This window comes from Phyllostomus hastatus, unplaced genomic scaffold (assembly GCF_019186645.2).
Source record: "Phyllostomus hastatus isolate PE091 unplaced genomic scaffold, TTU_PhHast_1.1 phas_contig_148, whole genome shotgun sequence".
In the NCBI taxonomy this organism is placed as follows: domain Eukaryota; kingdom Metazoa; phylum Chordata; class Mammalia; order Chiroptera; family Phyllostomidae; genus Phyllostomus; species Phyllostomus hastatus.
The window spans coordinates 6,052,037-6,069,791 of NW_025333607.1; the positions used below are offsets into that span (position 1 = coordinate 6,052,037).

The 17,755-nt window shown below is 42.3% G+C and overlaps 1 protein-coding gene across 2 annotated transcripts in view; it reads left to right on the top strand.

Moving 5' to 3' along the window:
- Positions 1–17,755, top strand: part of EGLN1 (egl-9 family hypoxia inducible factor 1) — a 45,562-nt gene that overhangs the window by 22,004 nt on the left and 5,803 nt on the right. For both annotated transcript variants that reach the window (XM_045861010.1, XM_045860991.1), the window contains exon 2: positions 14,730–14,849. In XM_045861010.1, coding sequence (XP_045716966.1) covers positions 14,730–14,849 — 120 coding nt within the window. The remainder of the gene's footprint in view (positions 1–14,729; positions 14,850–17,755) is intronic.

The window sequence follows — 17,755 nt, forward strand, 5'->3', positions numbered from 1 at the left end:
ATTGTGCAGTAAGGCATCCTGGGGCACTGTAGCAAACTCACGATGGTGCTGTGGAATATTTTGAAATTTCAAGGGAAATATAGCAACATCTCTTGGACCATAGCATTAATTGCTATATAGTAGGTCATTAAATAACGTTATTTTGTACAATATTGTTTCTTTATAACATTGATGAGATGCAGTGGGAATTTAACTCTTGTTTATATCAGCCTGTGGTAAAACTTGTTTTGTTATATGTCGTTTTGCTTAAAGTTACAGAACCTATTGACGATGTTAAGTGAGGACTTAGTGTATTTCTTTTGGTAATGTCACACTTTCATGAAACTGGATTTTCAGTGCTTGCTCTGGTTTTTAGAAAAAGTAAGTACCACCTAAAAATAAGTGTGAAACAGGAAATGAGGTTGTCCTGTCCAATCTGATTCTAAGGTTTGGAAAGTTATGCAGTGCCCAACAGGTGCTAAATTGTGAGAACTTAAATACTTGCTAAGTGGTTTGGCTCACCCTACTTAATAAAAAGAACTATTAGTTACTTCTTTTGGCCTTCTTTTGGTAGTATCATTAAAAAGTTTTAGTAAGACATTAATTACTATGCAAACCAAGAAAGATTAAGAACTGTTGCTATAAACTGTTTTTCATAGAAACTTACCTGTGGAGCCAAGCAGCTGAAAAGGGAAGTGCGAATACTGCTATTGAAAGGCTTTTATTATCAGAATAATTTATTCTGAAGTTACCCTGTTTATTTATTAGAACTGGGTATTCACAAAATTAAAAGATAATATCTTAATGTGTCTTTATTTGAGATGCTTATTCAAGCACTAAAATCTGTTTTTTTATAGTGACTAATAAACTTTGAGCTTTTAGAGCAATAAAAGTTACCAAGTACTGTTTAATTTTGGCATGCATTATTTTGGGCTGTGTGATGTCAGTTATATTTCTTTTAATTCTGTTTTAAATGCCTGCTTTGTGTCATTACGAACAATTGGAAATGAGGAGACCTGAGTTTTTGCCCTTTGGGATTTCCATCTATAACTGAAGAGTTGGGCCATCTAAAACTAAAGAGATGCCACTTACAGCATCTTCCAGTTTTAAAATCCTGGAGTTTTTATTTTAAGTTTCTGCTCTATCAGAAGTGCTGCCAGATGGGATATACAGTCTTCAAGCTAGACTGGAAGAGGTCAAGCTCAGGTTCCTTGTTTTAGAAATAAGGAAAGCTGGCCCAGATGATGTGAATGGTCCAAGACCTCCCACCACTCTGGGGCAGACAAAGCAGGGACACAGGCTCTTCCGCCTCTGCCATGTTATACTCCCCTTTCCTCAGAACAGTTTTACCACTTGAAGACAGCTGGGATTCATTTGATTAAAGAAACATTTATTGAATGTCATATACATATCAGTCATTTTACCAGGCACGTTATTAGCTTCTTAGATGTACAAAAGAGTGAATATGCGTGAAAGCCATATTGTATGGAGGCTCAGAACTGCGCTGTTGAGTCCGAAGAACCTGGGTTTACAGTCCAGCTAACCATTTGACTCTGTGGCCTTGGGTAAGTTAGCCAGCCTAAGCCTCATTTTCCTCGTCTATAAAATAGAATAATAGCCTTGGCTGGTGTAACTCAGTGGATTGAGTGCAGGCTGTGAACCAAAGGGTCGCTGGTTCAATTCCCCGTTAGGCACATGCCTGGGTTGCCGGCCAGGTTCCTAGTGGGGGCGATGTGAGAGGCAACCACACATTGATGTTTCTCTCCCTCTCTTTTTCTCTCCCTTCCCCCTCTCTAAAAATAAATAAGTAAAACCTTTAAAAAAATAAAATGAGAATAATAGTAGTAGGCATTTGATACAGTGTTGTGAGGATTGAGGTAAAGATTTTACTTACAGTGATGCTGTGCATATAGTAGGCTCTCTTAGAGATTATAATGAAGGTGTCATAAAAAGGAATTGAGATTTATAGGACACTTCCCTTTGTTGTCTTGTTAATTCACATGCCTGTGAGGTAGATAGTGATAATCCTAACTTATCAGATGAGGAAGCAGCTCGAGGGCCCCATGGCTACTGGTCGTAGCTAATAGTTAGCACTATCTGTGCGCCAGGCAGTGGTTTAAGCACTTTGTACCTACTGGTTTATTAACCATGCAGGTATACTATTATTTTCACTTTACAGACAAGGGAAATCAGGCACAGAAAAGTTAAGTCACTTGCCCAGAGTGACCCGGCCAGGAAGGGGTAGAGTTGGGATTCTTTACAGCCAGATGTTTTGAGGCTGTATTTCCCCGTGCTGGAGCCCTGCGTTGTGCGGTCTCTCTTGCTCCCTGGTGGCTCCTGGTTTGTCTGAACACACACGTGGGACCACCAGCAGCAGCCTCGCCTGCCGCGTCCTCCAGCCGCTGCCTTGCTTGTGGTCCTCTCCGGCCCTCCTGCCAGTCTGGATGAATGTTTCTTCTTTAAATCCTCGGTTGGTGGACTTCCATACAGTTAGATTTTCTGTCAGTTCTGGGTGTTTTTTGTTTTTAAATCTGTTGTCCTTCTTTTGGTTGTGAGAGGAGGCAAAATGTATCTACCTATGCCTCTATCTTGGCCGGAAGTTTTTTTTTTTTTCCAATATTCTTTAAAATGTGACTGGTTTGGTTCTTCCTTCAAAATTAACTTACTTAAATTCTCTCAAATTATATACAGAAGTGGAGCCTCACCTTTGACACTAGACCCTAAGACATCTTGCAACATTCTCTTCAAATTAATATCCATGTAGTGGGGGTCCTCAAATTTTATCTTATGGCCCATCAGTTCCTTCGGTTAGAGTCAGTGGGCCCCATCACCCTCTAGAACCAAAGCAAGACTTCCCTTTTTATCCACAGCACATTTAGACATATTATTCAGTAACAGTCTGTAAAATTCTACCTACAGCAGATTGGCATTTAATAATGTTGACCGTAAGAGCTGGGTAATTCAGTTATTTACAGAATTCAGTGAGCACTGTGACATAAAGATTAAGCCTGAACCAGCAGAAAACTGTGGTTCCAAGAAACACGCAGCTCTGCAGACTGAGGTGGAAGAAGTAGTGGCCGAGACGCTTGCTCTGATGGGTCTCGGGAATGAAGATTTGAGAGAAGTATTGGAGGTCACCAGTTACTGGCAGTGTGCCTGAGAGTCACCAGGTATTAGGTTTAGACAACTTGACTTCTTAATGGTTGTCATGGAACTCTTGAATTTCATTTAGACTATTTTTACAAACCACTCACTAGGTTTACTTGAACATTTCTTAAAAATGAGCTATGCCTCAGGCCAAAATAAAGTCATATGGTGCTGAATGGAAACCAATCTGTAACCATAATTTAGTGAGTGTGGCGCTCCCTCTTCCCCCCTTCTTTCTCCCTCTCACATTATTTTCACCACCCTCAGCTCCCGCCCCCCAATCATCAGTCGATTCATCCAACAGATATTTAGACCCCTATGTTTGGCATAGGTTAGTAAGACCTGGTTCATGTTCTGTAGGAGTCTAAAATCTGTTGGGGAAACCCAGAAAATAAATATACAAGTGTCTACGTGTGGCAATTTATAAATAATTAAGCAACTTTTCTAATAACTGTGACAAACAAAGAATATTAAACTCATTCAAAGTGACAAAAGTAGAATAGAGGTTAATGTTATTTAAAACAGGGCCATCACTATTTTCTAAGATCAGATCTGGTCCTTCACATTACTTACACTCCCAGGCAGTGGTGTGAGCAGACAGGTTAAACACTTCAGCACTTACAAACAAAGCCCAGATAGATTTATTCGCAAAGTGGAGATGGCCACTTGCTGCATAACTCATGGAGCCGTTGCAGGACTGAAACGAGGCGCCCTGCGTGCGGCTGTGTGCACTGGAGGTCTGTGCAGAGAAACTGGCACTCTTACAGGGATGAACTTCGCACCAGTGTTTGGGTACACTGTACAGAGGGAGTCGTGCTGTTATTGTTGGGGGGAAATCAGCTCGTTATTAGAGTTGTTAATTTCTTAAGGGTCTGATTTATATGGTTTTATGATCAGTCTTTTCAACTAAGGAATGCTTTGTGTCTGTTAAGTCTTAATTGAAATGAGCATTTTAGTGATTACTGAATACCTCTCCAAGCACTAAGACTAGGGCTAAGTTTAAACGTTTAAGTTCTGCATTTGAGTCCATTCATTTTGGGAACTTAAAAAATATCAGCCTGTTGTTATCATTGCATGATTCTGCATTAAGAAAATTAAAAACAAAGCAAACATTTATTCTTTTATAGAGTTACCCAAAAGAGGAAATAGCTAGCTGCTTACCAGCTGCAGTAAGGACAGCGAGCCCATTGCTTTACAGCTACACTTCAGAAGCGTTGCCACTCAGTCTCCCACTCCAGTGAACGAAACTTGCAGAACCGATTGTGTCGCTTCCTTCCTCGAACTCTTCAGTGGCTCCCTACTGCCCATGAGATCAAGTCTAAGTTGGTTATCAAGGAGTGCTAACCTTCCAGGAAGGGCCTTGGACACGAGCAGCCTCATCTGTCACACCCTTTGCCTCACACTTCGCCCCCCTTGCTTGCACTTTATGCACCGCACCTGCCTCTGCGCACACGCCTGTGCGCACACACCGTGCTGTTTCTCGTCTTCCGTTGTGGACTTGCTGTCTTTCGGGAACATCGTCCCTCTTCTCCTTTGCCTGGCTATTTCCTGTTCTCCCTCCAAGACCCCTTTTCCCTGACCCCAGCTTCACTCCAGTGCCCAGTCTGGACATGGTAAGTTGTGTTGAGATGATTGTTTTCCTTTCTGTTCCATGGAATGTAAGTTCTGTAAGAGCAGGACCCTCATTGTGCCTCCCATGTGCCCCAACTAAAGATGTTCAAAACTGAACTCCTCGTTGTCACTGGTCATCTTCATCCATTTACGGTAATCACATTTTTCTAGCTTCTCGCTCCGAACCCTCGAGGAGTTCTCTCTCAAACCCCATACCAATCTTTCTGAAAAGGCTGCATATTCTGCCTTCAAAATAGAATGAGGTCTTGCCACTCCTTACTGCCTGCTCGGAGCAGTCACCACCCCTCACCTGAGTTACCGTAGGGGCCAGCCAGCCTCTGACTCCCGCCAGCCTTCAGTTGTTCCCATGTCGGGGCCAGCTGGGAACAAGTTCAGTCTTTGTGGCCCACACGGTTTCAGTCACAGCCACTCAGCTCTGCAGTTGTAGCATGAACACAGGCACAGGTGATCATGTAACCCAGTGAGTGTCCGCTGAAACTACTGACAATACAGAGCAGGCTGTGGGATGTAGCTCGCCTGCTGTGGTCTGTCTCTACAGCCCTGTGTGATTTGAGCCCCCACTCTTTACCTCTCCGACCTTGTCTTCCACTCTCCCCCCACTTTGCTGTCTCCTCTGCAGACACACTGACCCTCTTTTCCCTCAGACATGCTGGGCACGCTGAGCCTGGACGCTCACTTCCTCGTCTCTTCCAGATTTGCTCAGATGTCAGTTCCCAGAGAGGGTGACCTGACCACCCCATTAACGATTACGCCCCAGCACTGTATTCCCCATTCCCATTTCCCCCCCAGTATTTCTCTTCAGGCAGACTACGTATTATTCTGTGTTGGCTTGTTCTGTTTGCCCTTTTTCCTCCCACTAGAATGTGTGTTCCCTGAAGGCAGTCACTATGTTCTGTTCATCATTGTGTCTCCAAGATCTGGAACAGTGTCTGGTATGTAGTAGGTGCTCAGAAAATGTTTGTTAGGTGAACAAATAGTTGATATTTTAAAGATTTTTTTCTAAGGTGGTTGTTTTTTAAATGAGGTCTTCCTTCTCTCTTACCACCACCCAGTCCTGTTTCACAAGGTTAATTTTGCTTTAGCCGTCCTGCCCTCTCCTGTTCCCCTTCTCTTCATTCAGGCTGTGGTCTCATCCGTGTGCCAGGAACCTCTTACCCCACGTCCTCCAGTCCCTCCCCTGCAGAAGCCTGAGTGATGTTTGTGAAGCTTGAAGTAGGATTATTTTGCTCCTGTTATTCAGAATTTGGCCTGTTGCTGATCAGAATCCTTTGGAATGCTTGTTTAAAATCCCAAGACTCCAGGCCTCATCCCATCCCTACTAAATCACAGTTTCAGATGGAGGGGTTGGGAGTGATTGTATTTTAAGAGTTAGACCAGAGGGTTCTTACTGAACACATCAGGCTATGTTGGGCTTCTAAACAAAGCTCCTCAGCAGGTCAGCAAGAGCCCCTCTGCCCCACTGGCCGCCTTTCCTGCCCTCCAGTCCCATCTGCGCATGCCATTGTCCAGCAGTGTCTGCCACTTGAGTTTCTCTCAAGGTGCCGTATTTGTTCCTGCTTTTGGCAAATATTCTATCCCCTCTACTTGCAGTCTGGAAAACTTCTAGTTTTATCCCTCAAAATTTTGCTCCTGCATCACTTTCTCCATAAAGTCTTCTCTGATGCCTCATCCCCATCAAAGTATTAACCATCTTTGCCGCCTGGGTACATTGTACACTCTGTTGTGTGTATTACACTGTTCTGGACACTTCGCATGACTGTCTTCCCAGTTGTGACGCGTCCCTCCCAGACCAATTCAGTTGTTTAGGTATTAGGTAGGCTCTCTTTGAGAGATAACTGCTCACGTTTCAGGCCAGAGATTTGTGAGAGTGCTATACATCTGCTCCCCTAGAACCTAGCTTTTAATCGGCACGTTGCTGTCGATTAAAGACAGTAAAACTCTGACTGAGTTCTGCCACACGTACAACAGTGTATTAGCAAGCAAGCACAAAAACAGTCTTACAAACTTTTTTAAGCTGGATGAAGTTCCTATTCTCCATCCCTTTAGCAACATTGAGCTGACAAACACCTTTTATGAAAGGTTTATTCTCTGCAAAAGTGCCAGTCTGGTTTTAGGATTCAGTTTAACCTAGTTGGAATCAGACAATGGAATTTCCTCATAGGAAACTAATCACAGAACAGGCAGGAATTAGTCCCAAAGAGTGCAGCCACCGGGTTCACTGGATTTGTATGTGTTCGTGTAGAGCAGCGGTCCCTACGTGACATATTGCTAGCCAAATCATGTATTCTGAACACCATTCTTTATGGTCATTTCTAATGTCTATTATGCTAATTACCAAACTCTGGATTTGAGGAGATATAAGGACACTGGAATTTTTTCACTGAAGTGAGATTTTTGATTGGAGGCTCGACATTAGCCAGTGATTGTGTACAGGGTGGGCAAAAGTACGTTTACATTTCATATGGAAAAAGACAGGCAGGTTATGATTGTTACAATGGCTTTGTTAGTGCAAAAGAATGTTGCAGTGGCACAGTAAACCTACTTTTGTCCACCCTGTATGTCCGGTAGTGTTTTTGCAAATGTTAACTCACTGCTGTAGGATGAATATCAGAAACCTAATCCATACCCTCCAGTCCCTTAAAACAAATAAATGTATTACGCTCTTCTATGCTGGAATAATTTACATAATAGGTTAGATTATACCTCTGCTCCGGACTCGAGTTGAAACAGGTGTGGAACTTTTCGTCCTCTGTCGCATGCCTAGTGTAGTGCTTGCTCAGGGCCCTTGAGAGGTGCTGACATAAATGTTTGTAACCATAAGCAGCTGGATTTTTGTTCTGTTTTTATTTTTCTTTTAATGCTAAATTGAATGGCAGGCTCTGCCAGGGAGCAATATTAAGAACATAACAAGTTTGCCGTAGTTGTCTGAGCCTGTGTCTTACCAGTGGCATCTCCTCGAGCGGCTGGAGAACCGTGTAACTCCCTGGGTGGGGATCAGGTTGAGGCCCGCTTGGGATCCGCAGCCTCCTCCTGTGGAGAGAGGCTGCTCTGTCCCCCACTCAGTCTGCGGCTCGGGTGCTGTGGGTGAGTGGTGTGGACTCGGCCCTGTGTAGGAGCCTGAGGAAGAGCTGTGTGGGGCTGGCGAGAGTACAGCTGAGGTTAACAAATTACAGCTCTCTGTCCTGACGGCAGAGCCACACAGCTCAAATACAGACTGCCTCACCAGATGATTCCGCATCCGTGCAGTAACTTCATCAGTTCCGTGCCAAAGGGGAAATGGACCGCAGTGGGCATCGTTATGGCCTCTAGATTGCACGGCCTGTTGGGAGCACTGTCCTTAAGCAAGTTGACTTTTCAATGTATACTGACGTGTTTTCTCTTGGGCTAGAATTAGGGCCCAGTACGGAAAGTAATGTGCCTGGGCTTAAATAGTCCATCATTCCTGGGCCATTTGGGGAGTAATTTGGAGCAAGCTATTTATCATCTTTCCTTTTCTCCCCCTGCATTTTTCACATTCCTATGAATATGGTCGAAAGAATCTATTGGACTTTTTAAAACTTCGATTTATACTACTAGCTACTGTGGTTATATTCTGCCTTCCTGCACAAATAATAACTACCTGTATTAAAATAGTCTATAGGAGCATAGTACAAATGTTGAAGTTTTTGTCGTGTTATATGACAGAAGGTGTCAGTAGCTAAAGAGCTTTTAAAAATCAGTAGAGAAAGAATGAATAATCCAGTAGAAAAAACAAAGGATGTAAGCAATTAACAAAAGATAAAGTGGCCAATAAAAATATGAAAAATGTTTGCTTTTACAACTTCAGTTATGATTAAAACATTACTAATATTAAAATTTTACCTATCGAATTGAGTAGGAGGAATAAAACGTACTATCCAGGTGAGAATGGGTGGGAGGGTATGTGCACTATTAAAATACTGATGTGTACATAAGCTGATGTAACCATTCTGGAGAGGATTTTGGCAATAAAACAATTTTAAGCCTTATAATTTCACTTCTAGGAATTTAATTTTAGGGAGGTAGTAAGGATAGGTACAATGGAGGAGATTCAAAACTGTTGATCACAATATTATAATAGCAAAAAGTTTTAAAAATACATTTTAAGAAAAAAGCCTAAATGCCTTTATAAGTTGTTTTATAATATGTGTTTATCACTTACAACTAGTAAAATAATTAGTCAGAAATCATTTACAGTGAGTTGGCTTTTGACCATTTCGTTTGTTTAACAGTTTTCCTGTGACCAGGAAAGCAACAGAGCTTACTGAGCTCTTACTCCGAATGACTGTTCCATAAGAGTCTGTCCTCTGTTCTCTTCTTTTCTCCCTGTACTCTCTCCCTGGGCGCTCTCTGGCAGCCACATGGCTTCAGCTGTCCCATATGAAGATGGCTCCTAAATCTGCATCTCCAGCCATGACCTCTTTTTGGAGTTCCAGACTGGCATTTCCAACTGCCTCTTGAACATCTGTCTCCACCTGGATGGCCTACCAGCATGGCAGACTCAGTATGTCCAGAAAGATGAACTCCTCCCTCCTAAACCTGTGTTCCCTACTTCCATGAGTGGTCAGCTGAGCTCAGCCAGACACAAAGCCTCTAAATCATCGCTGATCCAGCCCTGCCCCTTGCTCTGTCTGTGGGAGCACTGGCCACGTCCTTGCGCTCCTCTTCTGTTCGCTGTGCACCCCCTTTCCCACTGTGCCTGCTCCGTCTTTCTCCACCCTGTCCGAGGCCCTCCTCTGTGTCTGATTGTCATTTCTTTTCTGTCTGTTGCAGTCAGGATCAGACTGGTCCTCTCAGTGTCATTTTTCTCCCTCTCCCCTTTCCCAAACCCATTGCAGTCTACTTTCTCACATTTCTGAAGCAGCTCTGACCACGTTGCTCCCTGCCTGAAAACGATGGCTTTCCTCTCCCTCTAGAATAAAGGTCATTCTGCTTATCAGGCATTCAGATTTCTCCACAAGCTGCCCCTCTTTCCAGTTTTCTTCCCTTTTCTCAAGAACTCTGTGCTTTAGCAAATCTGAGTGTCACTTATCACCAGATATATTCTGTATTTTGCATTTAAAACTTCCCTTATATGATTCACTCTTTTTGAAATGCCCTCTTCTCCAACTTTTATGTTTCTTTTAAGCTTAGCTCATATACTGCTTCTTCCATGCAGTCTGCCATGAGCTGTCACCATGCTCTCACAGCGCTTCCATTCCCAGTCTTGTCTTTCTACTTTAAGTGAGTTGGCTTTAGTTTTGGTCTGTGAAAGGCCCTTACTGCCCTGTGTGTTCTAGAGGCTGTGCGAAGAGAAACTGCCCTTGTTCTTATCACTGTATCTTTTTTCTGTGCTAGTTTCATTTTTGCCATGATACCGGTTTGAAAAAGAAAGTTCTCAAAACATAAAGTCTGAGTTTACTTATGGCAAGATATATTATTTATAAAATAAAATGTAGTTAAAAAAAGTCAAAGTATTTAAATGCACACAGATTGCCCTTCCCTATTACCCCCATTCAGTGAACAAAATTTATAACTTTTTTTAAAAGTTTTTATTTATTTATTTTTAGAGAGAGAAGGGAGGGAGGGAGACAGAGAGAGAGAGAGAGAGAGAGGGAGAGAGAGAGAAACATCAATGTGTGGTTGCTGGGGGTTATGGCCTGCAACCCAGGAATGTACCCTGGCCGGGAATCGAACCTGCGACACTTCGGTTCACAGCCCGTGCTCAATCCACTGAGCTACGCCAGCCAGGGCAATTTATAACTTTTTATAAAGTTTTTAATTGTACCTTTAGGACATAAGAGATTTACATAAACTAAGCAGGTATAATTGATATCTGAAGTTTTAAAAATTATTCTTATAGTAAGTACAAACTTGTTCTCATCTCAGTCCAGTTCTTTCAGTGACTTATTTTTCCCGTTTGAGCTAGATTTATATAAACCCCAAGGGAGGCATAGGTGTGGTGGGTAGGTGTGCTTTGGGAGTGAATGGGGAAGACACGTAACAGGTACGACTGGCGAGCTGGGAAAAACGTGAAGCAGCACCTCTGTCTGGGAGAACTGAGCGTTGTGCATGCAGAGTGTATCACTACAGCAGGCGGGCGTCAAGTGGTAGCGAGCCTGTGTTACCCATTTCATCTGAACTCTTAGGTCAAACGAAACACTAGCTTTACCGAGCCAGGAATTGAGCAAGAATAGAGGAGGTTATTTCCCACTGGACTGCCACTTGGAGCCTCTGTGACCTTTGACAAGTTTTTCATTCTCTTTGGAGTTCAGTTTTCTAGCATCTAAAATGGTGAGATTCATTGTATCTATCTCATAAATTTGTTTTGAAGACGGTTAACTGAGCTGATCCATGCCTGGCTTGTAGTAAGCCCTTACTAAGTTTTAACTACCAACATTACAAAGGGCAGAGTGCTCTGTAAACTGAGGCAATATGTTTTAATAGGATAGATTTTGCAGATAGTAAACCTTGTCCCCTCATTCAGGGCAAAAACTGTATTTTGGTAGCTCATAAAATTTTAGTTCTCTTAGCTTTGAATCTGTGTTTTAAAATAATTCAGTTTAAAAGGGAAAATAAAAGTTTCCTGGTTCAACTTCATATTGAATACAAGCCTTCCAATGCCAGAAATAAATGTCTTCAGATTCCAAAGAAGTATCTCAAACCTCTTCCTTCCTTTTATTCTCAGAGTAAAAAACAAATTTACAGTGTTTTTAATCTTAAAAACGCCCTCAATCATGTATATTTTCATATCAAAAAGGAAAAAACAGTATTTAATTGTTTTGCTTATGTTTAAATAGGCTTTTTCCCAATGGGAAATTGAAATATTTAAAGTTGGTGTCTCAAAGAGATGGCAGATAAGGAACATACTTCTGAGTTCTATAGCGGGCGACTGCACTGTTTCTTTTCCAGGCCGCTGTCTGGGCCCTTCGGCTGCCTCCACCCCAACCCTGCAGGACTGTGCGGTCGGGGCTGGTGCTGCTGCTGTCCCTCAGGAAGGGCTCGGGATGAGCAGGGAGTCTCGCTTCAGGCCCTAACAAGTCCCTAGAGATGGGAATAGTTTAATTTGTCTTGATGGACTTTGATACAGAACTACAAAGGAATGGCCATTACTCCTTCTATCTTTTTTAAAGATTTTATTTATTTATTTTTAGAGAGGTGAAGGGAGGGAGAAAGAAAGGGAGAGAAACGTCAAGGTGTGGTTGCCTCTCGCACACCCCTGCTGGAGACCTGGCCCACAACCCAGGCTTGTGCCCTAGACTGGGAACCGAACCAGCGACCCTTTGATTCACAGGCCGACACTCAAAACTGAGCCACACCAGCCAGGGCAATAGCCAACCACTTCTTGCTGGGTCCTCACTTGGAGGATGAGGCAGGGATCCCTCCAGAGCCTCTTATAAAAATGTAAGACACTAATCCATTGTAAGGGCTCCACCCTTATGGCCTGAGTACCTCCCAAAGGCCTACTTTAAATGCCATTATCTTTGGGCATGAAGATGTCAATGCATAGCTCTCTGGGGTGGGGGTTGAGGGGGAAGGACCTTAGCAGTATGCTTTGTCTTATACTGGTATTTCATGTAACGCTAGAATAAGGAAGCTGCCGTCTTAAAAAGTCTAATTGTGTCCTGAGGCTCCCCAGCCAAGGACCGTAAGTGCTCACTGTTGGTTACCTTTCATGTCCCATTTCCTCTGCTTAATTTTTAAGATTCCACCAAATTTCTACCAAATTAAAAATACTTCACTGTAACTTAACTGTTTACTGTATTTGTTAATGTTCATCCTGTTTGCTTTTTTCTTCTTCACTGTTTCAAATCACGTCTGTCCTTTAAAGAGAAGCTTAGGTCTTAGGTGTAGCTCAACATTTTGTCCTGTTATTTTATTCCACGTGAGTAGTTCCTTTTTCCAGAATTTGTTTAATTATTTGCTTATCATTTGTTTGTGTGCCCTGTTTTTTCTTCTTTCCCTGTAAGTCCTTAAAGAGATAACACGCTGACCCTTCTTTCTGTAGTGTGATGGCGGTAGGTGTTCCATAAATGTTTTCTAATGTTGCTAATGACGTCTTAACTAATAAGGTGCTTGAGCAGGTAGAATCACGTGTAGAATGAGCTGTTAGTTACTTTACCAGGAGATTAAGTCAAAGTAAACTGAATACACTAAAAATATTGTGAATAAGAAGAGTACATTAGAGTCTTCTGCATATTAAAAACACAGCAAAAATGGCAATATCAGAGTCTCTTGTACCCAGATATGTTTAAAATATACCAGTACAACAAAATTTCCAATTAAGAAATAGAGCGTGAATATCATTTCAAAACTGGGAAAGCTATGTTATATTTAAGGAACTTTACACTTTGATCATCCATAGCTGAGGATAACTTTGTTAAAGTATGAATTCTGGTTCTAAGCATAGTCGCTGCTAGATTTCATGAGACTTGTAGAAGTACCTTCTTCTATTTCTAAAACCCCAGACGGGGGAGTCTCAGCACATGCCCGAGTGGCTGAACGCAGTCTCACTGTGTCATCATTAGGCCACACGGTTATTTGAATGAATTTATGACCTTCCAAATTTTTGCCAGTTTCCTACAAAATTTCTTTTCCCCAAGAACCTCTGGGAGTGTGGCTCTGTAGGGTCCCCACATTTTCATCCCGGTCTGGTTTTCCGGGGTGCACCGAGGCTCTCCCCTCTCCACATCTCCAGTTAGAGGCCAAGGCCTTGTCTGAGATCCTCTGAGGCCGAAAATCTCGGAGTGACTCACTCATCAGATGAATGTGAGTTTTAAAAGTTGGCACTTATCATTTATCTTAATTATTAATTTAATTACTATGTGATAGCTTTGTACTAACTCTTTGACATTAATACTAATCCACTGGCTTTAATACATAAAGAAATTGGAGAAGCAATAAAGATTTCAGAAGTAATTGATAACCTTGAGCATCTTTGTTTTTGTTGTTTTCGTAATTCTGAGATTTTTTCCCCTTAAATTGCCCAGTTGATTATTATGTACTGCATTCCTAGAACATGTAAGTAATTTGGTGGTTTTTCCTTTGGGCCTCTCTTCTGCCTTCATGTTTAACACCATCAACCTTCTGAACTACATCTTGTTATAATCTGACCAAAATAATCACTCTTTCTGATTTGAAGAGGGGTTAGTCCCATGCTAATTCACCATTTAGCCTTTTTTTTTAATCACTGACATTACATGAGTTAAGGTTTGGAGTTGACCTGAATCATGCCTGTTCGCACTGGTACCGTCGCTGACGGTGCAGACGGGTGGTAACCATGAGCTGAGCGGTGCAGCAGGTGCTCTGCACTGAGCTCAGGGAGGGCAGGCACCCCCCCCCCCCCCCCCCCGCCCCGCGGAGCAGGACAGGACTCACTGGATCAGGGCCATCAGTATGGATCAAGGTCATGAAATTGGGCCCTGCCTTCCTTCTGGCCTTTGGGTGTTTTTGGTTTTTGTTTTTAATCCTGACCCAAGGACATGCTTAATGATTTGAGAGAGACAGGAAGGAGGGGGAAAAGAGAGGGAGAGAAACCTTGATCAGTTGCCTCTCCCATATGTCCTGTGTGCTGAGGACTGAACCCGCAACCAGGACATGTGCCCTGATCAGGAATCGAGCTCGTGACCTTTCAGTTTATGGGACGACACTCTAATCAACCCAGCCACACCAGCCCGGGCATAACTGGTGACAGCAAACGTCCATAGCGGTGTTGCTGTCTGACCCCTCAGGGTCAGGGTCAGCTCCTCCTGCTGCTGTGAAGTAAGAGTCACCAGGCCTCTGTTGTTCGCCATGTGCCTCGTACTCTCTAAAGCAGTGCCAACACAGAGTGTCTTTGACTCCTCGTATCTACTAATGTGGTTCTATGAGAGAAGAGTTTAAGTATAAGCCAGAGTAGTCAAAAACCAGCATACAGCCTATTTCTCTTTTAACTCTGACACAGATGCTAAAATTCATCATTATTATCACTGCAGGCCATGGTTGCTTGTTACCCAGGCAATGGAACGGGATACGTACGTCATGTTGATAATCCGAATGGAGATGGAAGATGTGTGACGTGTATATATTATCTTAACAAGGACTGGGACGCCAAGGTATGCAGCTCAGTCGAGCATTTGTTCTTTCTCACAGGCACTCCTCCTAGGTAAGGCTCTTCAGCACGCGCAGCAGTCAGGAATTCCTCTCTTAGATTTGTTTCAGCTTTAGTATTAGCAATGGATGTTTGTGAAATGAAACATATACTGATATAGCTCAAAAAGTGGATTGCCTTGTTTTCAGATGTTGACCTATTCATCTAAAATTTAACTTTTATGAAAGTGTCTTGTATTAAAATGTAGTTCTTTTAATGGTTTTTATAAAAATGTTTCTGTCAATGATTGTTTTATAATGGCTTTTTAGGGAGATCATGTATAAATAATTACCATGGTTTACTTGCTACTTACTCCTACTTTATTCTTCACACTGTTGTAGAGATGTTATCTGGCATTGCCTTGTTGGATTGAATATTGATTATGGGAAACCAGAAGTTTATCAATACTGACAAATCCTGTAAAACCAGTTAGAGTGTACAGGGTGAGCAAAAGTAGGTTTACAGCTATGGGTACGTGAAACACAGAGTTATTTCTTGTATCATTTATTAACTATTACTTATTTGTGTTATGTAAACCTCCTTTCACCCACCCTTGCATAAGACGTTTAACTTCTGTTTTAAACACATAGTCCCTTAATATTAGCCCAAGTTTCACTTTGGTTTAAATGATTTAAACTTTGGAAGCATGTTATTTGTTGTTATTGTGTTGGAACTGGTGTAAGCTAATTTTTGGTTAATTTTCAAATTTTGTTTAAATTTACTTTTTTAAAGCAAAATATTCAAATAGAAAAGTGAGCAAGTGTATATACCCCAGTGGGTTTCCACAGAGCCAACACACCAGTGTAGCCAAGGTAATTTTTTAAAATTAAATAACCTTTAAAACACCACCTCCCTTTTGGGGAAGAAATATTCCTCCCCCTATTAGGGGAGAAATAAATAGGTTTTATACTCCTTCTCACACACCCCCCCACAAAAATGGAAGCCACCAAGTTTCAAGGGTACAAAACCTATTTCTCTCCTAAATATGCATTCTTAAGTTGAGGATATTCTCACAGTGCACAGAAAGATTCTCACAGTGATCTTTCGCTATATCATTCTGATTTAAGGAGCTCCCTGTGTCCTAGTCCAAGTTCAAAATGCAGGTAAGTTTTATTGCTAAGTAGAGCTTGAGGCATTGTATCAACAGACATGGTTTTTTCTATTACAATTTTAAAACTTTGAAATAGAGAAATAAATTTGGTAATTTAACTTGAGCCCAACATACAAAGTAGATTGATGTAACTTTGGTTAAAATTTAAAAAAAATTTTTTTTAAATTTAGATTTTGGTGACTATCTGGAAAGCTAGAGATACATTGATTGGCACTTCACTTCTGTATACTGTTAAGTACTTTAGGCCAGTGTTGTAATTTTCATATGACCTACCCAAAGTCATTAATATATCGTTTTTAAATTAGTACATGAGCAGAAAAAAGTCCATAGCATTTTTATATGTAGAACTGAAACCTTTCATTACGAGAACGGGCCGAATGTCTGCGGTGCCAGACACTGTTCTGGGAGCTGGAGGTGGAGCAGAGGGAGAGCCGGCCCGCACGGAGCGGGGCTCTGGTGGGAGGGCAGGACCGGCAGACTGGCAGGGAAACTGGCTGTGCCACGTGCAGGGCGGGTTGCTGGGGGAGCACACGGGAGCCCCACCTAACTCAGAGGTCAGGGGTGGTTTCCCAGAGGAAGACCTGAAGCTTCAGCTATCTCTTTTTAAACATTTTCTTTTAAAAAATATTTTATTGAACAAGTATAAAGGACACATGGACAAAAACAAGGGGGGGGGTGGAAATGGGAAGGAGGTAGAGAGGGCTTGGGGGGGGTGGGCTGGGATGGGAGTAAAAGGTAGAAAACTATACTTTAACAACAATTAAAATAAAAAAAATAATTTAAAATTTAACGAAAAAAGTAAAAAAAATAAAACAAAAAATTTATTTTTTTAGAGAGCGGGGAAGGGAGGGAGAAAGAGAGGGAGGGAAACATCAATGTGTGGTTGCCTCTCACGTGCCCCCACTGGGGAGCTGGCCTGCAACCCAGGCATGTGCCCTGACTGGGAATCCAACCGGTGACTCTTTGGGTCACAGACTGGTGCTCAATCCACTAAGCCACACCAGCCAGGGCCTTTTTAGACATTTTCAGCAGACCACCTATGATACTCCAATGACTCCAGTTAAAGGGCAGGGGCCAGGGAGAAAAGAAGACATGTTCTTGGTCACAGTCTAGAGTTTCTTCAGATGTGTACACAAGGCTGCGGGAATCACTCTGACAACGTGGGAACCTGAGGAAGGCGGGCAAGGGTACCAAGTAGCTTGAATTTAACTAACTTAGGGATGAACCTGATCCGTAGCTTCTCTGACTATAGACTCTAGGAATAGGCCCAAGCTCCTTAGTGTCTTGATCAAGTATTAAAGTTTCAATTTAAGAGTCTAACTACTTAGGAGTTTAGTTTTGGGGTTTTTGTTTTGTTTTGTTTTGTTTGTTTTTTGAGGGTAAAAAGCTGCTTAGTTGGGTGGTTTTTGCCTCGCTCTAATTCCCCCGGATTGTAAATACCAGGAGGACATATGTCTGCATTATTCCCTACTCTGCACCGTGGGCCCACCTCCAGTCCCAGAACAGTAGACACTTAAGTCAATATTGGAATGAGTCGGTGGGTCCACTTAATCCCAAATGGAGAAGGGTATGTATTTGGGTAAATAGTAATAATCCTTTCTGGATGGAACCCAGTTTTAGAAGCAGGCAGTCATCAGTGCGTCAGGCTCAGTCTGGAAAGGGAGGGCTTCGGTTCCTGATAATGACCACAGTGGTGGTGGGAATGATAAATGGGGACACGTTCTACTGGTAACACTGAATTCTTCAAATAAGGGCCATTA